Here is a 27,958-nt window from a genome sequence, read left to right as displayed (position 1 = left end):
AGTATAGAGATCCACATAGGAGACTAGCTTCATTGATGTAGAGAGAAAGGACATACCACATGGGCTGTCTTCATCCTGTGGGTGTAGATTTTTTATTTTTTTTTACTAACGTTACATTAATGAAATTCTTTGAGGAAATGATGGTTTTCCACACTACAAAAAAATGAAACAGAGCAAAAGGAAAAAAAGAACATAGCAATATCTGTAATCAGAAAGCAACCCGGTTTCTTTTTCACAGTCTTTTAGAGACATTTGGATATAAGTTACGAAAAACTGTGTGCAATGGTCAGCTCATTGACCAAGCAGAGCAGCGATGGGCGTGTAACTTTGTTCTCTTGTAAGTCCATTCCCTTTTCATCATTTACACTTGTATTTCCAATGCCCTTTGCAAGTCAAAGGGAAGCAAGAAGCGCCATCAGCTTGGAAGCAAAATGTGGGAAGTTACAACACAGGCTGGAATCCTGTTGCACAGCTCTGCGGGCACAATGGGTATAACATCAGCAGCAGCAAGTCCCTACTGGTTAAAGGCTTCTTTTAGCAATGATGGGGTTCACATGCCTATTGTACTGTGTATGAGTCACACACGGACCTCTCACAACATCAACCCTATTGTGCAACCGGAGTTGTGCAACAGGATTCCAACCAGTAGGTGATGAGGAAAAAAAGACCTACAGTTAAAAATCAGTGAAACACAATAGGATTAAGCACAGAGACTAAATTCACACACACTGCCATGATTAAGTGCATTTTTCCATTGAACCATTTTTAGACCTTCCCACTATCAAAATATACACATAGTATTGCATGCATATTTTTTGTTCCTCCTAAACACATTATAAGCCAGAAAAACATGTGTATGCTGGGGGATGAGTGGGCTTGGCCTAGGACAAGGTTGTAGGAGAGGCAGAACAGATAATTTTCTGGAGCATTTCAACCCAAAGTGAACTTCTTTTTTTTCATCTCACAGAGAATCAGAAAGTAAAGCTCTAAACTTCACATCATAACAGCTCGCTTTTCCTGTGGCAACATCGCATTATTCATTGTCCCTGTTTCAGCACCCGAAACGTGGGAGGCGTTGGAGGTGGCATCCGATGAGGGTACGATCTCCAAAACCAGGAAAAACTTCAAGCCAAGACAAAAACGGGATGCGGTTATTTGTCTTCCCGATGCTTGGGCAATGATATACTGGTAACCGCTGTGGCCACGGCTGCCACGGCTGCCACGCCAACCCATGTGCTGGCCATCAAAGCATCTCTCACCTGAAAAAGAGGAAGGAGCTCAAACAGTTAAGGCTCTACCGCAACCAATCGGGACTCTTTGCGCCCAGAGGGAGTGACAACGGTGGGCTTTGCAGCAGGCTTATTCGCAGGGAATGAGAAGGTTGCCTCCGTTTCCAGTCATCTGGGGAATCCTGAAAACATTAATAAAAAGTGACGCTTTGAAATTAGCTATACAGAGACAGCTGGATGCAGAGCCCCCTGATTCTGGAAATTGGTTTCTGGTTTTTCCTAGAGGTCTATAAAGATCTCTTGGGTTCAAGCGTCAGACTTTCAGACTTGACCCAGTGGATCTAGAGTATGCAGAGATTGCGAAAGGTTCAGAGGATCTGAAGATCCTGATCTCCTAGTTGCCATTTGAGATTTCCCAAAAGGCCCCAGAGGAGGGAGGGAGGGAGGGAGGGAAGGAAGGAATCATCATCTGCCATCAAGTCAGTTCTGACTTATGTCAATCCTTTTCCGGGTAGAAAACACTCATAAGTGGATTATCATTCCCTTCTTCTGGGGTGCCCTGGGACTGTGCAGCTTGCCCAAGGCCATCCAGGCTGGCTCTTTTACCAGGAGTCACATGATACAAAGGGGGGGGGAGTTAATTTTTTTCGTACATCAGAAAAATAGTTCTGTCTTTTGGAAGTTGTATTGAGCACATTGCTCCCTATCTGACACACAAACACAAACACACACACACACACACACACACACACACACCTGGTCGCTCCGAGCTTTCCCATAGCGCAGCCGGGTGACAAAGTGTTCACAGTTCCTCCTGGCCAAACTATAATGCATTTCCTTCTCCTATGAGCGATTCTGCTTCCAGGACAATTTTGCTTGCTGGGAAAGGAGAGTATTTCTCATCGTATTTGTTGTTGACCCGACAGATGTCATTCCCGGCTATGTCCCAGAGGAGCTCCTTCTTCACCAGGGCTTTGTGAGACATGACGGACATGATGCTAGAAGTGCTTTCTTCTTTTAAAGCATCTGAAAAGATATGGCAGAAGGGGGGGGGAGGGAATCCATTGTACCATGCTCGCTGTAATGATGGGGAAATCTATTTCGTGTTCTCCTGCAGTTCCTTAAAACCTCCAGTTCTTTAGAACAGGAATATACAGAAATTTGATGGCACTGGCAAATTCTTCTTTAAAACCGAAAATGGGGGGCAGAATTCTTGTCACAGAGTTATTTTTGATTAAATTCCTCTAGCTATGCTGCCAAAGTGCAAAATACAGATTAGAATAGTTTCAAGTTCCCTGGAGTAGACTACCCTCTTTTTTTTTCTCATCAACTGGCACTTACAGTCTCAGCAGCACCCTCTGAGATATTAATAGTAGAAAGAATAAAAGGCTTCGTTGGTTATAACTGAACAGATCAACAGCAGACTAACAAACGTGACTGCTTTCAGCAACAGATCTCAACAGACACTGTGGGGGAGCATTGATCTTCAAAGAGGCAGGGCTTTCTCTGAATTCAGTCAGGAGGGAACAATTGGTTAATGCTGGATTGATTGACAGTCATCACAGCCCAGAAAGGTCCTCCTAGCCACACCTTTAGGCATCATGCAAGATTGTAAAAACATCAACAATTTTCTCCTGTCCTTACATTGCTAAACCATTTTATAGGTTCAGCTGTTCCTAGCATGGAGCAAAATATGCTGTGCTACCTGGCAGATGGAAATGTCTCGGGGAAAACCGAGGTGTCTATCAAATTAGCAATAATTTGATTTAATACACAGGCGTTCAAAGCCAGATGCCTTAAGAGCCCTAGCAGTCCAAGTCCCTGGATTTGGATGAGCAAACCTGTCCATTTCTGACATCAGCTTTAAAAAAAAACAACAACTGTGATTTAAAGAGTAGATTTGCAGGAATGGACTGGTTGCATGTTAATGCAATGCTCAGACATTGTCATCGGAAAAAGTTTGTCATCTCTGTAGATTTGCCCCCTTAGATTTCATAAAACCAGGCAGGACTGCTGTTTTCTAATTTTTAAGGGCTAAGGAAAGTCAGACTGACAACCTCGCACAGCTCCATGGAAATGAAATTCGTAATGCATGTCAGAAAAGTATTCTCTGTTTCAAGTCTTTATGGATTCCGAATCACCAGGGTCACAAGTTTCCATAGTTCCAACCGGGTCACTAATTTAGAGCTTAGGAAAATCATAAGTCTAAGAAGCTTAGCTCTCCTCGAAGGAAGCTGGGAGGCTGTTAGTGCAAGGGTGTGAGCTCTTTTGCAGAGGGCGGTCCTCCATTTAAAAGAACCGCGCTGTTTCTCAAAGGGGGGCCACAAAGAGTGGATCAGAGCTAGAGAGGTATTCTTCTTTTAAATTATAAACAGAACTGTTTCTGCATCGGTGGATGTAAATTAGCATATGCAACTTTATGCAAATCAGGGCCCTCTTCTGTTCTCCTTTTTTTACGACGAGGATCTTCCACTCTTTTTCCGGTAAGTGGCGACTCTATTTGGGACCTTCTAGCAGTTCCACTGCCGCTCCCACCAGCCCAATCCAGCAATGGATGATGGGTGTGAGAGTCCAGAGAGGGGAGCTAGGGTTCAACAGCATAGGCCCCATTGCTCCTCCCCAGTGGTAATTCCATTAGCAAATAAATATTTCAATTGCTGAACTTCCAGAGTGTAGACAAATCCTTCCCCAACTTGGTGTTCTCCATATGTGTGGGACTACAACGCCCATCATCCTCAGCCCAGAGGGCCCTTAAGGCCCAACACCCAAAACCATAGAAGGCAAGGCTAGCTTATGATTATGTCCTCCTTTCCATCAACATAACCTTGCCTGCTTCTTCGTCACACTCTCCTCCTTCCACAGATGCAATATTTTTCCAATTACGAAACAAATAAATATAGCACAAAACCGCATCATGCAAATGCTCTGACAAATTATTGGAACTATAGAGGTGAGCAGGATGCTCGAATAATGCCGTGTCTTTCTGGCTCTCCGGCCTGAGTTACCATGGCAACCCCCAGGAGCTGAGCGCATTGCAAGGGGGCAGCCTTGTGGGAAACTTCTGCTTGAAGGCCGTAGCTGCATTCTGTTCCAGAGACGGGCAGACACTTCTGGCAGGAAGCGGCAGCTGCCAGCGGGCGGGGTGACCCCTTCTTCTGCCCTTGCGCTTAGAGGTAGAGCATACAATCAAAGGGTTATTTTAGCCAATCCTGGTTACGATTAAGTAACTAGTTTCCTATCTGTCTGTCTCATAACTTACTATGTAAATAATGCTAAGTCAATAAAGGAGATCCCAGGGCGTTGCCTGTAGGCTCCGCTGGCTTGGACATCCACGGTCGACTCCTTTGTTCTCTCTCTTAAGGCAATTAGCCTTCCTTTGTTCCGTGATCACCCAACACAGCCTCAGCATCTGGCATCAGCGCCCAATCCTGCCGCAGGGCCCACTCACAAAGACCTTCTTCTTACACAAAAATGGTTCCAAGCAGCAAAAGGACTAGCTACTGTATTCATTACCTATAACAGCCCCAAGGTAGCATCCGTGATGTTGCCTCGCAGGAAAACAAAAATGAAAAGGTTCAGGATTCCACCCGAGAGTGGAGGCTGAAACTCTCCAGTCTTGGGGGTGGGGGGAACTACATCCACACCAGATTTTTGTCTCAACTCTAAAGGAGCTCTCCAAGGAGCAGAACCTCTTTTGCGGGTAGAGCTCAGCTATTTGGAACAACTCCTTTAAAGTTCAACCAAAACCATGAGTGGTTTCATCACCACCACTGCCCTGTGACAATGGACTCAACCAGCCTTTCCTGCCCCCCCCCCGGTCCTTGAAAGGGTCCATCAATCCACCTAACGCCCTGGTGCTCTGAGTCTCAGCTGTCCTTTTGCCCTGGATGTGACCCTCCATATCACCCCTGCCCCACCTCCTCCAAACATGATTAGGGATGGCTGTGAATGAACTTCTGGGGATATGTGTAAAAACACCAGAGCAACCCCAGATTTTTTTTTTTAAACGATGGCAAAGATATGTAATGGATGTGTGTGTGTAAAAGTTAGAAACCTAAGGAAAGAACTGCAGGTGGGTTTTCTGCATTTCCTAAACACCCGCTTCTGCTGGCAAATCAGTAACCCGTGTGGGGCATCTCTGGGAGGTGAAGGCTGGTTGACTCTAATGTCAGGTGTGCGTGTGAATCCACTCTGGGTTTGATTCCGAACTTTACAATTTTATAAGGCATTGAGCTTTATCCCCAAAGCAGATTCTGTATCTTGGAAAGCTCCCCTGCAGTTTGGGTGCAGGGAACACAGTCTCACTGGATAAAGAAGAAATGCGGGGGCTGGAGATCCAAGATTACCCGGAGATTTATAAGTAACAAGATTAAGAGAGGATTTTCCACCAGCAGCCAATTGGCAGAAAAACTGTGAACACCAGTCTCCAGAAGCAACATGCCAATCAGCCCGGTTCTCTGGAAACAGCCTCCTAGCCTCTGCGTGTTTTGGATTTTAACACCCAGCATCCCCAGCACACCGGTGGATGATGATTGATATAGTCCAACACACCTAGAAGGTTTCGGGAGGGGTTAAGACTGAGTTAACTTAAATGTTCTTAAATTAGCACTCTGTAAACTACTTGAAAACTCCATGGTTTGGATATCTGACTGCAGAGCTAGCGGTTGCAATTCCGATTCCCAACTGGGCCTCCTTGACAGGGAATGGACTCGATAATCTATAGCAGTGGTCCCCAACCTTGGACCTCCAGATGCTCTTGGACTACAACTCCCAGAAGCCTTCACCACCACATCTGCTGGCCAGGATTTCTGGGAGTTGAAGTCCAAGAACATCTGGAAGCCCAAGGTTGTGGACCACTGATCTATAGGGTCCCTTCCAGCGCTACAATTCTAAGATACTGTATATTACTATTATTGTTCAGAAAATACCAGACACAGTAAATCAAAATTATAAAATCATTGACCGGTATCATATAACAGAGACAAGTTTTAACCAAAAACCTAAGAATCTGTTAAATATGGACGCAGTATGTACGCTGTTCCCAATATTGCTGATTTTTGAGGCTCGTTGTTATTAAATCAAGCCACAGTTCATAAGGTAAGGCTCCAGTGGGCAATCAAAACATAGGAGACATTAAATGTTAAACAGGTTGGCCACATGTCTAGCCTAAGATCGAGATCATACCTGAAGGGCCCAGGTGGATCACATAACCAGAACCCACATAGATGGCCCAATGTTGGTAACCTAGGCGAGAAATCTCAGTGAGGTCTCCAGGCCTGGGCTCTACCTGTTGAGAAAAAAAGCAGAAAAACCAGATTCTCGGGAAGCACCTAGAACCAAGTTTGTTGTTTTTGATGATGATGAATGTGATGTCTATGAAGATTATAACTCTAGAATCCTCCACCCAACATGACCGCTAAGCTATTCTCAGTGTTTGGTTTCGACAAACTCACTCTTCCAAGCCCTGAAGGAAACCCCACACAACTAATTTACATTAGAATTCCAATACAGGAATGGATAGCATCGCTGCTTTTGTGACGTAACTGATTTAGTTACTTTTTTAGTTAACAGAGTGCCAGTAGCTTCACTACATGTGGTAAAACGGCCAGCAGCTCATAGCAGCTTTATATCCTTTTTTTTTTCCTTAAGTATCTAAAAAATAAACTTTTCAGTACTATTGAATAACAAAGATAAAAGCATGGCTTCAAAAAAGCCCTGTAACTAACTAACTAACTAACTAACTAACTAACTAACTAACTAACTAACTAACTAACTAACTAACTAACTAACTAACTAACTAACTAACTAACTAACTAACTAACTAACTAACTAACTAACTAAAACAACAACAACAAAAACATGAAATAATAGCATTTGTTAAAAAAACTGTAACTATAATGGTAAACGAAAGAATGGCTTTTTAAAACCCTATAATATTAATGGTAATGAACTGTTTCTGTGGGTTTTTGAAACCGTAAAAATAGTACTTTAAAGCAAATTTTTAATCTTTCTTTTTAACCATACAAATGTGGGGCCCAGGAACTTATTCCTCCGTGTGTATATAAGCTTCGTAAAGCTTTAGCAATGAACTTGGAAGCTGTGCTAGGAAGTCGGCTGAGGGCGGGGGGGGGGGGGGAATCACCCGCTTGACAGCTATATTTAACTCAACAGGCTGAATCAGAATCTGTTTGGAAACAAATCCCTGTTAGCTGGCAGGAGCATCCAGCCCCACAATACACACACAGAGACACGGTGCAGGGATGAAAATGGGGGGGATTTGACCCAACAACGGTCACACGGCGCGCGGATGCTGGCAGGGCAGCCTTAAGCTTCTTGGCCTGCCAGCTGCTACTCACATAGTATTCGGGCATCTTGCGAAGCTGTGCAGCTGCCCAAATGGCTGTTCGGGGCTTGCCGGGGATTTGAAGAACGAAGAGAAGGAAGTGGTGGCTGTGAGCACCGGTGACTTTAATGATGGTGTACAGCTGGAAACAGCGGGTCCCTTACCCTGGGAAGAGGCCCCAGTGCAGAGGTGCTGAAATGGCCAGGACTCGGATATGCCAGGAGCGCTGCGTGACTCACCCCTGCCTGGCCAAAATGAGATGTTTTTCCGTGGAAAATGTCTCATCTGTTTTTAAAGGTATTGGTGCAATGTGTTTTTATTTTTAAAGCAAAAAAAAAATGCAGATGGCTGACCAAAGGGTGAAAACTATGAAATCCATCTCACTAGGAATAAGAAAAGCACCCACTGACATTTCAAAATCATCTTCCCCCTTTCTACCTAACACTTTCTTTTTCTGTTATAATATATCCCGTTTCTCACCATCTTTGGGAAAAAATTTTTTTTATTCTATCTTAATTTATGTAAATTATTATTTGTGATGTGGTTTGTTATATGTTTCTTTTTTAAATGCATGTTGTAAGCCGCCTAGAGTGGTCACAATTGACTAGATAGGCGGGGTATAAATGAAATAAATAAATAAAATAAATAAATAAATTAGTTGTATATTGTCTTTTTTTCTGCTTTTCTTATCTCTCTCTCTTTTTTAAAATATAATCTTGTTTCACCCCGATTGCTCGCTAAAATAATTAGCACTTAGGTGCCTGTTGCTTACAACTACCCAGTGTGGTGTAGTGGACAGAGTGACAGACTAGGAACTGGTAAAACCACTAAACTTTCTCTCTCTCTTAGCTTGAAAATGCTATTAGGGTTGCTATAAATTAGATGCAGCTTGTCAACACCCACAACTCTTAATTATAACTTTTCAAGTTTTTCAAGCCCTGATTTTAAAAGTCCAAAATGTGTCACCAAAAGAAAGAAAAAGAACAAAAGCAATAGAACAGGCCAGTTCTGCAAAGTTAAAATGGCACAGTGAACAAAAGAGTTTTGCACTAGTGGGAGATACCAGTGGCATCTCCACATAGATTCTGTAGCTGCAACATCTCTGCCTTGCCGAGCCAGCACTTGAACCGTGTGATATTCCTCCTCCTCCTCCATTTAGTAAGCCCACACCTTGTTGTGATAAAAATAACAATGACATCACAACTGCTCTCCCTTGTGGATTTACAACCCTAATGGGCAGAATCCTTTTCCGTGCCGGGGGAGTATAATCCATGGCTATACAAGCAAAGAGCGTGTATTTTTAAACAAAGGAAGGTCTGTTTGTGCAAGGAAGTGCCAGACAGTTCGGGACAGGCCAAAAGACCAGCCCCTTCATACAACAGACAATTATACAAGAAATAACAGGAACAGATTCTGCCCAATGTAACATAGTTCCACTTTCATTATGGCAAAAGGGTGTTTATCTCAAGTAACTGGTAGCTATTTGTTATTAGTTTAGGCTATGAACAGAATTGATCATCCTTACTTACAAAATGTCCATTCCTAGTTATATCAAACTTTCTTCTCTTCAATAGGGTGGAGAGATGACGTATTTGATTTCTGCTGTTGTTCAGAAGTCCTTGCAGCTCTGTTGCAAATCATTCAGCAATCTACACGTAGATTCAAATTTGCCTTCTGCCTATGGATGCCAATACTGTAAATCATTTCACAGGGATGAAGACTTTGCTCCGGTTTTTAGTCTAAACTTTACAGATGGTGCTGAATTTTAGTAACCTGGTTCTGCATCTTGGATAGCTTCCATCACGCCTGAACTAAAATCTGGACCGGATTAAAAGCCCTTGTGAAATTGGAGTCACCAGCTTCTATTAAGCTTTGGAAAAAAATAATAATAAAAGCAATCCCCCTTGGCAAATACTATGTGAACCCAATGCCTTGAAGCCCCAAACCACCTATAATAATTCACACAACAACTCTGATCAGGTTTAGTGTTTTTATTTGAGGAAGTATTTATATCATTTACAAAATGTCTCTTAAAAACATAAGCTAATAAAAATGATATTTACAGCGAAAGGAATTGGGGTTTATCACCGGTAAGGTGTCATAACCAGAAGGCGGGCCATGATGTTAGACTGAATTGTCTGTTTTTAATCTTGTTTTCACTATTATCTTCTATTTTGATGGCTTTTTTATTGCCCTGTAATAAAGCTGACTGTTAGTAGTACCTGGAAAGCTACCTAAAAGATTTACGTCTCCCTGCTGCCTTGTAAAAAAAAGGAAGAAGGGAAGAAAAAGACCACCAGGGACATCTCCAGTGCAGAAGTGGGACAAAAAGCACAGCATCGGGAGCAGCAGAGTGCAGGAACCAAACCAAACTAGCATGGAGATTTCCTTTCCAGAGGAGATAAATTTCTCAAGGCGACAACCATTATGTCAATCTCACAGCCATTAAATTCTTAATTTGCAGGCAGTTTTGACTCTTGTGATTCTGCAGAAGCACCGAAAAATGTCCTCTAAAAGTGATCTGAGGGCATAAGTTTTAGAAATCACAGCTGTCTGGTTTTCTGAAATCAGGTTTCTAGTTCTCATGACTTGAAAACAAGATTTCACCATCTAACTCAGCCCATCTCCTACACGACAAATTAAAAGCACACTAGATGGATAGTGTCGCATCTAGCTTGAAACCAACATTCCTAAACGGTAGAAATAACATTCTCAGGATGCAATCAGAGAGGGGTTTGTTCTGCAGTTTGGTCAAGGTTGGGCTGGTTTGCTCTTTTTTCCACATGATGCGCATGTCACTGTGAACCAGCCTGCCCCAACTGATGCCCACCCGCTCCTTTTTGGGTCTCGGTCAGCAGCTACTGGTATGTGTGTGTCTATGCAGACAGAATCGCTCCACTTTGGTTTGTTTCCAGCATACATGATCCCTGGGATCGATCCAAAGCAGTTCCTTGGCTGTCCCTTGATGAAGCTGCTTAATAATCTTGAGAAATGGAAAGGTCCCCAGCCACCCACTTGAGAGGGGAAGGGAGAGGAAGTTTTCTTTTTTTGATTGTTGCTAATGCATTGCTGATGTGTTGAGAGGGGTTTCTGGGAATCGCAGTCGAAGAACACCTTGGCTACTCAAGGTTGAGAACCATTGCTCTAAAGGGAAGAAGATCAGTCTATAGTGGTGCCTCGCAAGACGATGTTAATTCGTTCCGCGAAAATCGCTGTCTTACAAAAACATCGTCTTGCGAAATGAAAAAGCCCATTGAAATGCATTGAAACCGGTTCAATGCGTTCCAATGGGCTGAAAACTCACCGTCCGGCGAAGATCCTCCATAGGGGTAGCCATTTTCGCTGCCTGTAAAGCGGGGGAATCCATCCTGAAAACACAGCGGAGCCATTTTGCACAGCGGGCAGCTATTTTAGAACCGCCAATCAGCTGTTTCTAAATTGTCGTTTAGTGAAAAATCAGTTCTCGAAGCAGGGAACCGATCATCGTTAAGTGAATTTTCCCCATAGGAGCATCGTTTTGCGATCGCAAAAGCGATCGCAAAAACTTCGTCGTCAAGCGGTTTCATCATTTAACGAGGCAATCATTAAGTGAGGCACCACTGTAGATCCTGCTAAACAGGGTTGTTTGAAGTGCAGTGTGGTGGACCCTTGCAAATGGGTGCAAGGATAATCCCAAATGCCATACTGCATCTCAAAGCGACCCTCTTCAGCACAATCAGGCTGGGATGATTGGGCTGTCTAGGGATACCCTTAATTATTTGCTGTGAACAAATAAAAATAAGTTACAAAAGCATTTTCAAAGGCCAATAAAATTAAGGGAAAAATGAGAAAAGTTTGGAAATACATTCAATTATTTGCATGAGTTGAAGAATTCTGCTTTTCCAGGCATAGGATTTGAATTAACTGAGAGCAGAGTTCTAATTTTTTGTACAAATTTGCAGGGGGCACTGGGCATTGGATCACTTCCGCAATCTGGATAGTTCTTCCTTTGAAATGACATAGTCACATTCTCATAACAGACCAGCCATATTGATCAGGCACTAATGATTATCTTTACTGCAAATCACACCATGCCAAAAAAAAATAAACATACTTTAATATGACTGTTGCTCAGATGTGCGTACAACAGAAGGGTGAAAAACACGTGGCGCTCTGTAGATTGCTGGTTGTCCACTCCTATCACCTCAGTAAATAGAAACAATTGCCAAGGATGATGGGAAATGTAATCCAACAACATCTGGAGAGCCAGGAATTCATCATCCCCGTTTCTGACAAGGACTCAGTCTACACAGCAAAGAACAGATGACCCATTTCATAGGATCTCCGCAGCAGGAGAGGCAACCTGCTCCTGAATGAACATGTTCTGACCTCCTTCATCATTCTGGGCCTAGAAAGGTTACTGAAAAATAGGTAAAGTGCACAGAACAAAAATGGGTGTACATAAACGCCAGGATAAATTGGACTCTTCTCTCTGTTCAAATGTAAAATAAATACAGTATGTTGGCAAACATACCATCTCTCCACCTTATAGCAGCCAGGCAGGAGAAGCTGAACACCCCCAGAACTTTCTTTTCTACACATTTTTTATGAAAGTCCAGGAGCCCTTTCATTCCTCAAGAAAGATTATACTCTAGGGATAACCTGGGCGTTTGAAAATGTAGCTCAAGCTACAGGAAGTCAGATCTGGAAATATTTAAAACCTCAAATCTTGCCAGGGCACTATTTAAATACAGGGAGCTCTGATCACAATAAAAGACATTCATATATATATCAGTGAAGAAAAAAGAAATTCACGCTGGAAATATGGTCCATATGACCATGAGTTGAGTATTCATGGTTAACTGATACTGCTTTTGAGACGGTAGTTAGCTAGTTAGTTTTCCTCCACCTTTCCAGATTCTGGGACCCAAAATGGTTTACAAGATATGTTTTTAAAAACAGGTTCAGATAGAGAACACACTCTTTTTTTACAATATTAAAAGAGTACTAAATTATTAGTTCAAAGCAAACGCAGAATAGCTTAAAATAATGCAAAACCAGTTCAAACAAACAAAAAACAGCAGCAGCAAAACAATGCACACTATTATCAAATAAATAAATTAAATAAATATGATTAGGTCCAGATTAGTAGCTATAACTGCGGGAATAGTATCAGCAAGAAGGATCTTGGCGTTGTTGTAAATCGCAAGCAAAATATGAGCCAGCAGTGAGATGCGACTGCAAAAAAGGCAAATGCTTTTTTGAGGCTGCCTTAACAAAAGCATAGTCTCCAAATCCTACCAGGTATTAGTTCCATTCTATTCCGCACTGGTTAGGCCTCATGTTGTGTATTGTGTCCAGTTCTGGACACCGCACTTCAAAAAGGATGGTGACAAATTGCAACAAGTTCAGAGAAGGGCAACAATAATGATTAGGGGATTGGAAACCCCTAATGACCTATGAGGACAGACTGAAAGAACCCAGCATGTTGAGTCTTGAGAAAAGAAGTCGGAGGGGAGATACGAGAGTAGAGGAGGAACAGAATCTGTCCCGTACAGAGGAAGGACAGAATCTGTTCTGTCACCCCACAGTGCAAGACACGCAATGGGCTCAAGTTACAGAAAGCCAGATTTGGGCTGAATATCAGCAAGTGCTTCCTAACTGTTAGAGCAGGAAGACAGTAGAACCAGTTACCTCGAGAGGTGGTGAGCACTCCAACACTGGAGGCCTTCAAGAGAAACTTAGACCAGTGGTCCCCAACCCTTGGGCCTCCAGATGTTCTTGGACTTCAACTCCCAGAAATCCCGGCCAGCAGAGGTGGTGGTGAAGGCTTCTGGGGTTTGTAGTCCAAGAACATCTGGAGGCCCAACGTTGTGGACCACTAACTTAGACAACCACCTGGCAGATCTCCTTTGATCTGTATTCCTGCATGGAGCAGGGAGTTGGACTCGATGATGTTACAGGACCCTTCAAACTCCGTTATTGTATGATTCTATGAATCTCTTCCCTCTGAATGTCATCTTTGTCCCAAAGTGCCGGTGTGACTGTTAAGGTTCATCTCTCCACGTCGACCCCCTTGAACTACAAACATCGGGGCCTTTCTCAGGCCCAAACCCATCCTAGTTGCTCTCTAGGTTTTGCTAGCAGCAATACACTTTCTGTCAGGAAACAGCTGCCATTGTCAGTCCCACTACAAATCAACACTTCTATCTATTTTTAAAAAAGCACAGCATTCTCAAAAAGAAAGTCAGGAAGGTGTATAGGTCTTTGGATTCAGGACCCCACACAGGAGCGAGCAGGGGTGGGGGGGGAAATCATTACTCAAAATCAAGAAGGAAAAGAAAAGTACACGGACTCTCTGAGTCTCTGTTATTGGGTCTGTTGATTCTTCTTCTTCTTGGCCATGGCAACGCCCAAGATCCCAAGGGTGGCCAAACCCAGCCCGGCAATGCCAACTCCCACCACAACATCTCGGACCTGCAGGAGCAAAAGGGGAGCCAATCAGCAAAACCAATGAAAGAGTGGGATGCAGGAATATATCAGCACTGCGGGGGATTCCTGTTCCTTCCGAACGGGGAAGGTGCTGTACAGCCTGTGTAACTTGTTGCAGCTCAATGACAAGACACAATCAGGCACACGACTAAGACGTGCCCTTGTCAATTAGTTGCAATTGACACTGTGCTACGTTCTGATGCAAAAAAAGAAAGTGGCAATTAATTATGGCAAGTTTTGCAAACCTTATGAGAGCTTCAGTAGGATTCTGCCTATGATTCCATATACTGCACTACTTTGTTGTAAGACTAACCTCGACAAGGAGGCCCACCGAGGTCTCCCATCTGAAGGGAAGCTAAACCCTGACATGCTTTCTACAAATCATGCCTTGCTGATTGAGCAGCAAAGAGCAATAGCTGTATTTATTAATGGCCACGACTTCTATTTCATGACTTACCTGGGGAAACAAACAGAGCAATGTTTTAAATGCCCCACTTACTTGATCGCTCCTGGCCACTCCATAGCGCAATTCGGTGACAAAATGTTCACAGTTCTCGCTGGTGACTTTGTAGGCCAGCTCCTGGCCCACTCGCTCCTCGGCCCGCCGGACGATCTTGGCCGGGGGCAGCGGAGGGTACTTGGCGTCGTGCTTGTTGTTGACACGGTAGCGGTTCGTCCCAACCACGTCGCGCAGCAGCTCCTTTCTCACGAAAGCTTTGTCAGTGAGAGTCGACATGAGGCTGGCACAGCCGGCCCCAGCGTATTCCACTAAGGGAAAGAGAAAAGGTGGATGAGGGAGGGAACAGACGGATGCACCGATAACCCGAGTGAAGAGAATTTAACCAAGTCCCATCACAGAAGCTTTGGCCTGCCATCCTTTACCATTGGCCATTTGAGCCGATGGGAGGTCAAGGTCAAAACATTTGGAGGGCTGAAATGCCCCAACCCGTCATTAAAGGGATCCCTGTCTCTGCCGCCAGTTAGCAAAAGGAGATGAGAAGGATTCCTAGAGATTTAGGAAACCCCCTGCCAGTCCCAGCTGGGGTGGAATTTCCCAGGAACGCTTCCCAAGACAGCTAGGCTTCATCAGCCTGATATAAATAAAAGTGCCTGGAACAGCACACGGGGATTTTATAAAGTCAACAAGCCTGCTTCGACCATGGACCTTTTTCTGGAGCCATGGAAAGCTGTTTTAATTTTTAAAAACAGCTTTTTTTAAAAGGCAAACCTTCTAATCACTTATAACTCTTCAGCATGTATATATATTAAAGCTGGGACAAGTTCCCATACAAAAAAAAAATGTTTTTCCATAAGACTGAACTCCAGCAAGGATTCTGGCTCATTCAACCTTTTTAATTGACTTTTGAACCTCGTGGGACACCTAAAATCAGCTTCCCTCCGCAGGGGATCTGCAATCACTACGACCATGGTGATATTTCTACAAGTTCCCGAAATTCTGAGAAATGAGAAAGTAAATAGCTATTAGCAACTAGACTAGTAATTAGTTGTGGAGCGACGTGGAAATACATTTGTAACTACCGGTAGTTACTGTTTTAAAACTGAAGTAGTTAATTCTAAGCAGTAAGATTACAAACTCTGGCCTGTGTAGCTGGCAAATGTTACTGCAAGACTTGTGATTGTGCTATTTTCACAGTTAGTGTAAGCAGTGATGTCCAGTGTAGCTTCTCGCGTGCAGTTCTCACTAGCAGAGGATCTTTACTTCACTAGCATTATTTGGGACGTAGACTTCTAACTTTAGTACCCACCTGGGTATAGGTGAAATAATGAATTGTAACATACACAGAATTCCCAGTGTGATATAGTGAACAGAGTAACAGATCAGGATTCTGGAGTACAGGTATCGAATCCCCATTTGGACATGAAACTCACTGGGGGAGTGGAACCGTTAAAAGTAAAGGTAAAGGTTCCCATTGACAATTTTTGTCCAGTCGTGTTCGACTCTAGGGGGCGGTGCTCATCCCCCGTTTCCAAGCCACAGAGCCAGCATTTTTGTCCGAAGACAGTCTTCTGTGGTCACATGGCCAGTGCGACTTGGACACAGAACGCTGTTACCTTCCCACCGAGATGGTACCTATTTATCTACTCGCATTTGCATGCTTTCGAACCGCTAGGTTGGCGGGAGCTGGGACAAGCGACAGGCGCTCACTCCGTCACGTGGATTTGATCCTACGACTGCTTGGTCTTCTGACCCTGCAGCACACAAAGGCTTCTGCAGTTTAGCCCGCAGCGCCACCACGTCCCTGGAACTGTTAAAACCACTCCTTAAATAGCTTACTTATCTTGAAAACCCTATCAGGGCCGCAATAAGTCACAGAACACACACACAGTCTACAAAATCTAGTCCTCAAATAATGGAGGCTAAGATGGGCAACAAGGGATGTGGTGGCACTGCGGTTTAAACCACAGAAGCCTCTGTGCTGCAGGGTCAGAAGACCAGCCGTCGTAAGATCGAATCCACGCGACGGAGGGAGCTCCCGTCGCTTGTCCCAGCTCCTGCCAACCTAGCAGTTCGAAAGCTTGTAAAAATGCGAGTAGATAAATAGGTCCCACCTTGGTGGGAAGGTAACGCCGTTCTGTGTCTAGTCGCGCTGCCCACGTGACCACGGAAACTGTCTACGGACAAACGCTGGCTCTATGGCTTGGAAACGGTGATGAGCACCGCGCCCTCAAGTCGGACACGACAGAACTAAATGTCAAGGGGAACCTTTGTCTTCACCTAAGATGGGCAACATGTTTTTTTCCTATCTTCGCACAGGGCAGTTTCCTCTGTATCAGCCGGGGCTTTGAACCCACTAAAGCTGGTCGGCTTGCTACTTCCTCCCGCAGTTGCACCTCCAAACACTGAGGCTAAGCATTGTAATGGGGGGGGGGGTGGAGGGACTGAGAAGATTCCTTACTTGGAGGAGCCAGATGGATTACGTATCCGTTTCCCACATAGAGAGCCCAGTGCTGGTATCCAAAACGGAAAATTTCGATCAAGTCTCCGGGCTCTAGGTCAGCCTGCAAAGGAAAGAAAACAGGCAAACGTTTTTATCTGGTTCAAAAGGCAGTCCAAAGCACAAACAAAATATTTTCAGGCTGCAGCTTTGGAACAGAGAAAGAGAGAGAGAAAGAATTGTACCCACACAACTCTGACAAACAAATCTGTGAGCTTGCAAGTACATAATGGAACAGCTCACACATCCGAGGGACGTTCTAGAATGTCCACAAACACAGCCCTCTGAAAGGGAGAACAGTTCTGGCTGGAATCCCACTGTTTCTGCTCTGTTTGTAACTCCATTGTTCTATTGTACATTATGTTTTTAAAAAGATCTGTTCAGATTGTTTCAGTTTCTTTTTATTGTAAGCGTTTTTTTGATGGGTTTTTATCAACGGGGTATGCATTTTTAAAATAAATAAGCATGAACGAATAACACTGAAATATCAGGTATGGCTTTCATTTTCTGATTCTGCTTACACAAAGTTTAGCTAGAAAAGTAAACAAGAAAGCTGGAAATATAAAGATATTAACCAGGGAAACTCGTCATTAGAAATGAAATGACATTAGTGTTTTAGATATGTTATTCTGGCCGAATCCAGAGGTTTGAGAAATCAGATTTGCAAATTACATCTACATTTTGCTTGAGGTGATCAATCCCAAAACACAGCAAGCTACATGAGGACAAAAAAAAGTTTCAAACAGACACTTTCAGCAGTAGAAGAACTGCATATTTTAATTATGGATTATCTGTCATGTACAGTTCCCAGGGCAACCCCAGAAGAAAAGAATGGTAAACCACTTTGGAGTACTCTCTGTCTGCAAAACCCTGAAAAGGGTCACCATAAGTCAGAATTAACTAGATGGCATATGATTATTATAATAGTGGTTTAGGTATTTGGCTGAAGAGCCAGAGTTTGGGAGTTCAAATTCCCTTCTTTGCCTCCTTTGAGTAGAGCCAGCCTGGGTAGCCTTGGGCAAGCTGCAGAGTCCCACAGCGCCTCTAGAGGAAGGGAAGGGTAAAGCACTTCTGAGTATTCTCTACCTGGAAAGGGTTGCCATAAATCAGGATTGACCTGGTGGCACATTGCTGTTTTTGTTATTAGTCAAAAACTTTAAAGGAAAGTAGATTTATTCATAGCTTTGTTGAACTTCCATGTCCAAGGCTTGTCTACCTGTGAATGTGGATGTTAGAGGACTGGGCAAACGGGGTGTAGCTATTTCCCTTCACGGCCTGCTTTTAAGCTTTTAGAAGCATGTAGGGGTCCAATGTTTTGACGGGGGTCTCAAAAACAGAGGTGCACAGTTTGAGAAGCCGGCGGGCCACCATAAACGGGTGGCGATGGGGCCCCTTGGGAAGTAGAAGGTGGCGGAAAGGTCTGCATTCCAGACAAGAAGCAAAATCGCTTTCGAAATGTGGTGAGCAAGGAGCGGCCTCAGTTTCTGATTCCCTGCAGGCAAGAGCTGGCAGAAGAAATGAATCAGAAACCACTTGGGAGTAGCCTCTACATTCCAATACGGATTAATTCCGTAAGTAGAGGGTCCACAGTAACTGGACAACCCTGAAAAGGGTTCTTGTACACTTTCTGGGGATAATAACCCAGAAAAACTAATTAAAATTTTGAAACTGTCAAGCTTCCTTAAAGCCCCTAGTATAGTTATTAACAAGTTATATCTGTGTTGGGGTTTTTTAAAACTGAACATGTTCCATCCAAACACACCTATATCAAGCACTGGAAACTTTTTCAAAAAAAAATATTCCTTTACCCAGCACCATATTTGCAGAGCCTTAAATGCAGCTGCTACCATTTCACCCACAACAGATGCGAGGCCACCAGGCCAGGATGTTGGCCCCTTAAATCAGCAGAATTAGCTATCTGACCTTCAATACAGCCCCAGGACTGGCGAAGGGCATTCTGAACTCAGCGAAGTAATAATGCATGCGCTTCAGTTCCTTAGGGAGGGTGAGCCCCGTGAAGACCCAAGATGTCCAGGGTTCGAAATGAAGTAACTGCCCATCTCTTTCTTGGAAAGAATTGAGATCGCTGCTTCTTTACACCCTTAACTCTTTCTTTCACAGAGCCATTGGTAGGGCCCGCAACTGGGGCTATGATTGAAGGTGCCAGCCTTTGGAATAAGGCATGATCATTCACTAGGCGAAAAGCACAATCCTGCCATTCGCCAGTATTCACTCCTAGCAAGTGGAAACCCACCTGTCGTGCCAGAGGTGGGAACACAAAACAGACCGGTGCTAGGCCCAAGGCATCATCCTTCCATCCTCCCCCTGCAGACACACCATTCTCACAAGAGTCAAGTTTAAATCCCCAGGGCAGCCCAGCCTCGGGCATCAAAACTGCTCTGCGCCTCTGGTGCGCCCTGGCCAAAACGCACCCACGCTTACTTACTGAACGGAATCCTAGCATCCTATCGCTCGTCGCCATGAGTCCCCGTCGCCTTGTCCAGAAATGTCCAGGGGGGGAAAAGATGCCCCAACAGCAGGCGATCCACAGCTTCCCACCCTGGGTCTGCCAACAACTGAGATCGAAACCAAAAAGTGACAGCTAAACTTTATCCTCCCGGGGCCGGGTGCGGCGAGCGTGGCACTTCGTGGGCAGAGCGCCAAAGTCCGAGCAGCGACAGACCAGGAACCGAGACAAGTCAGATGTTTTGTTTTGTTTCCTCTTCCAGGATCTAAGCAGCATTCATGGCATGGTGGGGGTGGGGGGCACAAAGGGTCCCTCCCACTATCCCAGCCCCTGCAAATCATCTCCGAAGGAAAGAGTCTGGATTCTGAACATGATATTCTCTTACATTTCTAAAAGAAATTCCATGGGCATTTGCTGATGTGCGTTCAAAGAGCAACTCCTCTCTCTTTCTCTTTCTCTTTCTCCCGCCTCCAAACATATTTTCATTAACTGTTTCATAGCATCATCTCATACCCTGGTGGGGGAAATCGCCTGGCGAACATTTCCTGGCTAATTTGTAATGTTTCAGTTGGTTCTAGTTCACCTCTGGAGCCAGACAGAGAGAAGGCAGAGAGCTCTTGTCGGCTTTGAAAAATCTGAGGATTTATCACCTTGCTTTGACTTCTTTCAGTATTCTTTCTTCAGCCTCTTTACATTTCTGACAATTTTGTTTGTACGGTACATTTTTTTTTTTTTTTTTTTTTTTTGCACAGTGTTGTGTGGAGAGCTTGAAAGGATCTATTTACCGGCAATTTCCTTTATTAAGACCCAAGACATAACTTAGTTACATTGCAATTGCAATGCAATAAAGTAGTGTTTTGATCCACAAAAACTTGCGCAATTGCAATGCAATAAAGTAGTGTTTTGATCCACAAAAACTTGCATACTGTATGATGATTTTAAATTGGTCTATAAAGGTATCTCCGACTGCATTTGTATTTTATGTAACTCTTGTAGTTACCTTTGTAGTTACAGAAGGGGGTGGCCTCTGTAGCTTTTCTACAGAAGCTTGTAGTGTTCTGATTCTTGAAGAGTAACTAAAAGTTAATTGTTCCGGTTATTACTGGCAAAGCCATGTTTTTAGAATAATTAAAAAAGATTTTAAAGACAAGTGTGGCTCAGCCACTGGCCTCGCATAGGGCTGGGGTGGCTAGGCAGGTATCCTTAGCCGGAGCTCCATGGACTTCCGACTCTTGTGGGTGCTGGAGCTTGACTTTATTATTTATTTATTTATTTGACTTATATGCTGCCCACTCCACACAAAGGTCTCTAGGCGGCTTACAACAATTAAAATACAATAAAAAGATAAAACAATTAAAATATAATTAAAATAGATAAAAATTGCCATCAGGACACACAGCTGATATTATTTCAATTAAAAGCCTTCTGGAACAGAAGCGTCATCAGCGTCGGCGCCAGACGAATCTCAGTCGAAAGGGCGCTCCATAGTCTGGGGGCAGCTGCCGAAAAGGCCCTTTGTCTACAAACCGTCCCTCTTACCTCCTTGAGGGACGGCTCTTTCAAAAAGGCCCCCCCGGCTAGATCTTAACTGCCGGGTAGGCTCATATGGAAGGAGGCGGTCCTTCAGGGATCCAGGGCCCAAGCCGTTTAGGGCTTTATATGTCAAAACAAGCACTTTAAATTGGGCCCAGGCAGCAACTGGTAACCAATGTAATTTAATCAGAATCGGCTTGTTATGTCCCCTAGCGGCCCCAGCACTCACCAGTCGCGCAGCTCGATTCTGGACCAGTTGCAGTCGCCGGACTATCTTCAAAGGCAGCCCCACGTAGAGCGCATTGCAGTAATCTATACAAGATGTTACCACTGCGTGTGTAACTGTCATGAGACTCCGCTCGTCCAGGTAGAGCCATTGCTGGTACAATTTCTGCAGCTGAAGGAAGGTGCTCCTGGCCACTGAGTCCACCTGGGCTTCCAGAGTTAGACTGGGGTCCAGGAGCACCCCCAAGCTGCGGACCCTGTCCCTTAGGGGGAGCGTAACCCCATTCAGGGCAGGGAAATGGCCCTCCAGCTTATAAAGGCAGGTGAACAAGGTACACCTTTCAAGTTGTACCTCCCATTTTAAGAGTCTGCAGGAGGGCTTAGTTTCTTTCCGCAATCCTAACTATCCATGTTGCCTCCCAATTCCTTCCACTGGCTCACCAGAGTCTTCGGTCTGAGGTTGGAGTCCATTTTGCAGTGCTGATCCTGGCCAGCCAACATCCATTAGAGATAAATGGTAACGCTGGGGCGGGGGGGGGGATGGAAGTCCCAGCCACTTGCCCCTGCCACTCCCAAAGTATCGGAGGTGTCTGCTGGGTGTCTCTCGTCCTCTGCTAGCTCCTCTTCTGGGTGGCCATGGGACGGTCAGATCCTGCATGACTCAGCCTGGCACCAGGGCTGCGATTGTGGGGGGCTAGGTGGGGGCAACAACAACAGGCGCTCGACCTCCAGGGCTTCTATTGGGGTTGAAACTGACCCACTCCTTGGTCCATGGGTCCATCACGTTGTTGTTGTTGTTTAGTCGTTTAGTCGTGTCCGACTCTTCGTAACCCCATGAACCAGAGCACGCCAGGCCCTCCTGTCTTCCACTGCCTCCTTGCAGTCCAGGGGACTCTCAAGAGCCTCCTCCAGCACACACAAAGTTAAAAAATATGTTTTTTTTAAAAAAAACAGTGCAATGCTAACACCACTCACTCCTTTTTTGACCTTAGTATTATAATTTTTCTCACTTCTCTTTCTCTCTCTCTTTCTCTCTCTCTCTCTCAATAATAAGACATTTACTGTCCTTAGTCACTTACCAGTGCAAGAGGGGTTGTTTCATCAAAGAACTGGCTGACCTTCATTTTTATGTCCATGTTTCCATGTGCAGCAGCCAAAGAGGAACCTGGGAGATCAGACATTTGCTGTTAACCCAGAGGTCGGTTTGATAAAGAGAGATAAAGCATTCAGACTTAGGGCATCTGAGCTGAAATCCCCATCTAGAGCCATCGGGTGATCATAGCCAGGGTCACGATCTCTTTCTGACCTTACACTTTATCCACTGAGAGATAAAATAGAGAAGAAAAACTGCCACAACGTGCCATCTTAACTATGTTGGAGAAAAGGGATGCTGCAAATATAACGAACAAATAAATAAAATAATGATGCTCTGGGAGTAACAAGCCTCCCAGAATCTCTGTTGGGAGCATTTAACTTGTTATAGACAACAGAACAAACGACAAACAAGGACAAAAACCCAAAATTTCCAAGATGGAGATAGAAGAACCTGGACTGAGATTATTCCCCCCAGTGTGGCTGTCCATAGGTTGCTGACGTGAAAACTAAGAGATCAAATAGCTGAGGAGTTGTCAGAGAGGAAACGGGGCTACATGTGAGTAGGAGAATCTTTCAAATAGAGTTGTGGGACTCTTGGGAGGTGACGAGTGGCGCGGAGGACAGGATCAAAACAGCCAGACGAGAACTGACCCAGCAAAGAGTTGGAATACTGACTGATGTTTAGAAAAAGGACTATTCCTCTCTCTCTCTCTGTAAAGAGTTAATGCTACCCAAAGCTGTTGCATGAGATAAAAGAAGGGTGGGGGCTGGATCTGAACGATAGCCTTGCAGGAGGAAGGAATTAAAACTTTTCCTTGACGCATCAGTCCTCGTCTTTGCCCTGTGAGGTGTCTTCTGCTTTGTGAACGAAGAAACCCAAGACCTTGCCGAGATCTTAAAATCCTAGAAACGAGGCACAAAAAGGGAAAATAATACAGGAATGCTCCTATTCTGTTGTTGTTGGGTAAAGGGGGGGGGGACAAAATTTACCCAGGCAAAATTTATCCATTTCCAGGCCGGAATGGTTTCAACATTCTTGTTCCAGAATGGTGTGTGCCCTTCCTTGCATGCAGCTGGGCTTGATGGCTAGAGTTATCTGTTCTCCAAGGGCTTCCTCCCTGCTTGCTGTGATCTAGATGGTTTTGGGGATCCCTACCTTTGAAAGAATTGGTCCTCCGAAGGGGCTTCTTCGTTCTTTTAAACCCTATCAGAGCTTTCATCTTGTCGGCAACTGGAGGACCTTTGGGGGGCACCACCCTGTGGTCTCCGTTGGCCTTCAAATGGGGCGCATGGCAACCTGGCTCGCCCCCCATCAAAGTGTTGGGCATTTTTGCCAGCTGCTTATTGCGAACACCAGCAGGTTGTGGGGCACGCGCCCCAAAGCCTTTGGAGGTCGTCCGCGGGGAACGGACGCCCTCCCCAACCGGGGCATCTTCTGGATGCAGAATTTGCCCGGAGTCGACCTTCTTCTTCTGACTGCAACATGATTTCTTCCAGGCGAGGCTCAACCCTCTCCTTAGGGCAGAAGGTTCCTCGTTTGGTGGGAATTCCTTCAGCCTCAAGCCGGAGGGTCCTTCGGGGGCCGGAGAGGAGCGCTCCGGTTTGGCCTTCGCTGCATCATCCTGAAGAGGCGGTGGGATCTTATTCTTCCACGGCCAAGGTCCCGGCTTGGCTGAGACCCCGGCCTCTTTCAGGGCCCCCTCTGGGGCCGGCAGGCTCTTTGGCTGCTCGGTGGCCTTGTAGCACAAGCGTTTTTCACACAACTTGAAAAAAAAATCAGTCATTTCTCTAGCTTGGCTGACTTTGCCTCCCCTCCATGGGACCACAGCTGGCGATGCCTTTGGAGGCCCTGGATTGTGACACCCTGGTAACCGTCGGCAACCGGCCTGCTGGTCCTCAGTCCATCCCTTTTGGCTCTCGGTTCCTGGACCGGACCTTGATAAAATGATTTTGGGGGGACGTCGTCCACGAAAGGCAACTTTTACAAGGGCAGGATTCAACCCTTTCCCCCAGAAATCTGATAAGGGGAGGTAGATAGGAAGTTCTTTTGGTCCTTTTTAAGGCAGGACCCTCAGCCCCAAAAAGAAGTAGCTTTGGGGGCCCAACTGTTTTGCTCCCTTTCTACACTCTCAGAAATTATTATTATTCTCTAATAATATACTCTATTTTATTAATGTTATTTTATTAATAATAATATACTCTATTTTATTGTAACCGTATCAAATGGTTATGTAATGTTCTTGTGTTTTATTGTTTTATCCTATACTGGAAGCCGCCTAGAGTGGTTGAGTAGACCAGATAGGCGGGGTATAAATCAAATAAATAAATAAATAAATAAATAAATAAATAAATAAATAAATAAATAAATAAATATTATGCCCACAGTCAATTGAGCTTGTAAAAGTTATTCTGGGGGGGTTATAATTTCCAGAATACTACGGTCGGGACAGCCATGATCACAATGGGATTCTGGGATCTGTATTCCATAAGGGTAACTTTTTAACAATTTCTGGATTTTAATTTACCCACTTAATATCATGATAAAGAGATTAAGCAGCTCTCTCATATATGGCTGAACTACCGTATCCACAATCCATCAGGACTGGCTGGGAAAATGAATCTAGTAACATTTGGATGTCCCCACATTTCCCATTCCTGATGTAAAATATTTCATAGATTTTAACTCTCAGCCCCTTTTCTCCAAAGGCGAATCACGACAGCATTTTGAAAACCCATACAACAAACAAAACCCGTCCATACAGATCACAAGCTGGATTCATAAAATGAAAATTTAAAAAAAGGTTGTAGTCCTCAGCATGCTACATACGATTGATTTGATTGTGTGAATGTGTGTTTATATATATTTGCTGGGATAGCTTTCATATGTAGTCACTAAAGTGTAAATCAGTAATTTTGTGAGTTCAGCAAGACAGAATCAAATCTCCCCTCAGCCACAAAGCTCACTGGGAAAACCCAAAACAGTCACTATTTTCCTCAGACTATTGTAACTCTCAGGGTTATGTGAGGATAAAATGGGGAGGATAAGAATCATGAACGCCACCTTGTAGATTTAAATACAGATCTAAATTAATAAATAAAGCATAACTAAATAGCCACGTGCATCGATCTGTTCCGTTTATGCACCACTGTATAAAATGCAAACCTCTTTGAGAAAACATAACATTTGTGCACAAAACACATCTTGCCCTTTTGCGCCTCCTTCCAAATCTTTGTGTGTGTGTTTATTTGCAAATATCTCTGTGTGTGTGCTTGCAAATCTGTGTGTGTGTGTGTGTGTGTTTGCAAATATCTCTGTGTGTGTGCTTGCAAATCTCTCTGTGTGTGTGTGTGTGTGTGTGTGTGTGTGTGTGTGTGTGTTTGCAAATATCTGTGTGTGTGTGTGCTTGCAAATCTCTCTCTCTCTCTCTCTCTCTCTCTCTGTGTGTGTGTGCGTGCGTGCGTGCGTGTGTGTGTGTGTGTGTGTGTGTGTACACACACGCTTTCCTGGTGCCGCTCACTTGAGCACTAAATTAAAACGCAGATTAATGGCCAGAGGACAAAGACTGGGCCTTTTGGAAAGCAAAGAAGCCGAATCTACAACATCTTCCCTTTAACATAAACATAAACAAAGAAAAACCTCTATAATCCAGCAGGGAGAATAAAGATTATATTCTGTGGTTTCTCTCTTCAAGTGAAAAGACTGGTCCCGGTTGGCTCAGCACCCGGCTTTTGGGGCAAAAAAAGAGTGTGGGTTCAATGCCCTGTATAATAGAAACGCAGAAAGACACCGTCTACCAAGCAACTGCCAGAGCTGACAATCCAGAGTCAGCTGGAGCAGCGCCTTCGCTCAGAAAGATCCTCCATAAAGACAGAGAAGTAAACAAACCTTTGCCAGGCCCAAGTGCCTTCTGGATCCCCGTTGGAGCAAATCGAGAATATAAGGGGGGCAAAGCAGGCAGATGCAAGCCGGCAGCTGGTAAATCGGAAGCTGCCAGGTCATTCCCAGCTCCTCCTTTTCTGGTTCTCTCTTATGTCATCTAGAAGAGGAAAAACACTGCCGGCTTCTAAAGCCTAAGGTTGCTGCCGCCTGCTGGGGAAAGATCTGTCCCCATGTTGCTAATGTCCATCATTTGTTGTTAGGCTTAACTCTTTGCACTTAAAAAAAAGTTGCTAGAAGTTTGTTTCCGATTCCATTTTTCAGGCCTTGCATCCTGTCCAACTTTTGGAGGTCTGTTTTTCATGGCGCATGGGTGGCTCAGGAGGGAGGGCCGATGTGCGGCGTTGCGCTTTCTAGACTACACGCTCCGGAAATTCCCAGTAAGCCTCATATGCAGCTGCAACCCAGAGATTTGGGTGGGCATTTTATCTTGTCAACTATGAGGCTGTGTCTTTCCTCAAAAAGATTCTTTTGCAGGAGCATTTAAATATAGATTGTCTCCTCTTCGGCTTTGTTATCCAGGTAAACAAATAAGCCGATCTGGCATACCTGGTGGTTCAACACTACATTTTAACATGCAGACAGCCGGCCTCTCGTAGCAATCCATCAGTTCAGAAACGCAGGATGCCATCATGATCTGCATCACCCTCCCTTCCAGTAATTTACTAGTTAACCAGGGGCAGGTCTTTTATAGAGCAACGGGGTCTTAACTGCCTGTTCAAGACCAGAAGCGCTCCCAAAGATTCACACTGAAACAGGTAAAAGCAATATATATACCTCACTTAACAAGTGCTTCGTTTAACAACAAATTTGCTTAGCGACGACTTTTTCAGAGCGTTTTTATGCTCTGTTCAACAATGGTCCCTATGGGTGATTTTCGCTTAGCGATGTTGGGACCATGCTATGCAGAACGATTAAATTTTTGGGTCCCGTTTCGCTTAACAATGGTTTAAACAGCCTCATTTTTGCTGTTTTCTAAATGTTATAGTTAATGTTTACTGTTTAAAATGTTTGAAATCATAAAGTGCACTTAATAAACCCTTTGTTAACCAAATTTGACTTTGTTGTGACTCTTTTTTAATTTATTGATGATTTTTCCCTCATTGAGATGCATTGAATAGGTTTCAATGCATTTCAATTGGGGAACGGCGTTTCGCTTAGCGATGTTTCCTATGGCGATTTTCGCTTAAGGATGGCAATTCGTTCCTATTGGAACGGATTATCCGGTTTTCAATGCATTTCAATAGGAAACCGCGTTTCGTTTAGCGATGTTTTCACTTAGCGACGAATTTTTTGGAACAAATTAAAATCGTTAAGCGAGGCACCACTGTACTTAAAAGGAAAATCAATTTTCTCTCTCTCTTCCATCTACTGGGAGTTTTGCTGTTAAGTTCGGACAGAAGCCAAGGAGGTGGGGTTGCACATGATGGCCTTATCAAAAGCCCCAGTATTTCTCACTCTGCAAGCCCAAGGTTCCCTGCATCACAATCGCCGATTAAAAGGACACACAGTGAATTGTAGAAGTATTTTTGGAGATGTCTAATGTTAGCTCTTTAGACTACAGAATGCCCCAGCCGTTGTGGCCAGTGGTTTTGCCGACTGAGATATTCTGGAAGTCATATTAACTTCCTCCAACTCTGCTTATTGTATTGTTGGACTGCATGGATTTAGTGGGTCTGAATCCAGTTGATGGCTTGGACT

General features: G+C 44.3%; 1 protein-coding gene and 1 pseudogene across 3 annotated transcripts; both read right to left on the bottom strand.

Annotated features, from left to right (window-relative positions):
- Positions 1–66: 66 nt before the first annotated feature.
- Positions 67–7,600, bottom strand: LOC140701283 (phospholipase A and acyltransferase 2-like; annotated as a pseudogene). Its single transcript, XR_013539435.1, has 4 exons — positions 7,586–7,600; positions 6,414–6,516; positions 1,986–2,255; positions 67–1,259 (listed from the first exon to the last, which is right to left on the bottom strand). The product of XR_013539435.1 is annotated as a phospholipase A and acyltransferase 2-like (transcript).
- Positions 7,601–9,548: 1,948 nt separating this feature from the next.
- On the bottom strand, positions 9,549–26,364 carry LOC110084969 (phospholipase A and acyltransferase 3). 2 transcript variants are annotated; one of them, XM_020804736.3, is made up of 5 exons: positions 26,207–26,364; positions 22,305–22,390; positions 16,962–17,064; positions 14,543–14,811; positions 9,549–14,028 (listed from the first exon to the last, which is right to left on the bottom strand). In XM_020804736.3, the coding sequence occupies exons 2-5, from the start codon at positions 22,359–22,361 to the stop codon at positions 13,921–13,923; spliced, it is 537 nt and encodes a 178-aa protein (XP_020660395.3). In that variant the 5' UTR covers positions 22,362–22,390; positions 26,207–26,364; the 3' UTR covers positions 9,549–13,920. The 2 variants fall into 2 exon arrangements, with proteins under 2 accessions (XP_020660395.3, XP_020660398.3); XM_020804739.3 differs by lacking the exons at positions 22,305–22,390; positions 26,207–26,364 and adding an exon at positions 19,447–20,308.
- Positions 26,365–27,958: the final 1,594 nt, after the last annotated feature.

This window comes from Pogona vitticeps, chromosome 15 (genome assembly GCF_051106095.1).
Source record: "Pogona vitticeps strain Pit_001003342236 chromosome 15, PviZW2.1, whole genome shotgun sequence".
Taxonomy (NCBI): Eukaryota; Metazoa; Chordata; class Lepidosauria; order Squamata; family Agamidae; genus Pogona; species Pogona vitticeps.
Note: the sequence above shows the minus strand (reverse complement) of the source record. Positions and strands in the feature narration are given on the sequence as shown.

Bases quoted from the DNA above. Each gene is read 5' to 3' on its own strand.
- LOC110084969 (XM_020804736.3), bottom strand. From the start codon at position 22,361: ATGGACATAAAAATGAAGGTCAGCCAGTTCTTTGATGAAACAACCCCT. The intron at 17,065-22,304 runs GTAAGTGACTAA...TTTCCTTTGCAG, and splicing joins AAACAACCCCTCTTGCACTG to GCTGACCTAGAGCCCGGAGA. The intron at 14,812-16,961 runs GTAAGGAATCTT...TCTTTCCCTTAG, and splicing joins AATCCATCTGGCTCCTCCAA to TGGAATACGCTGGGGCCGGC.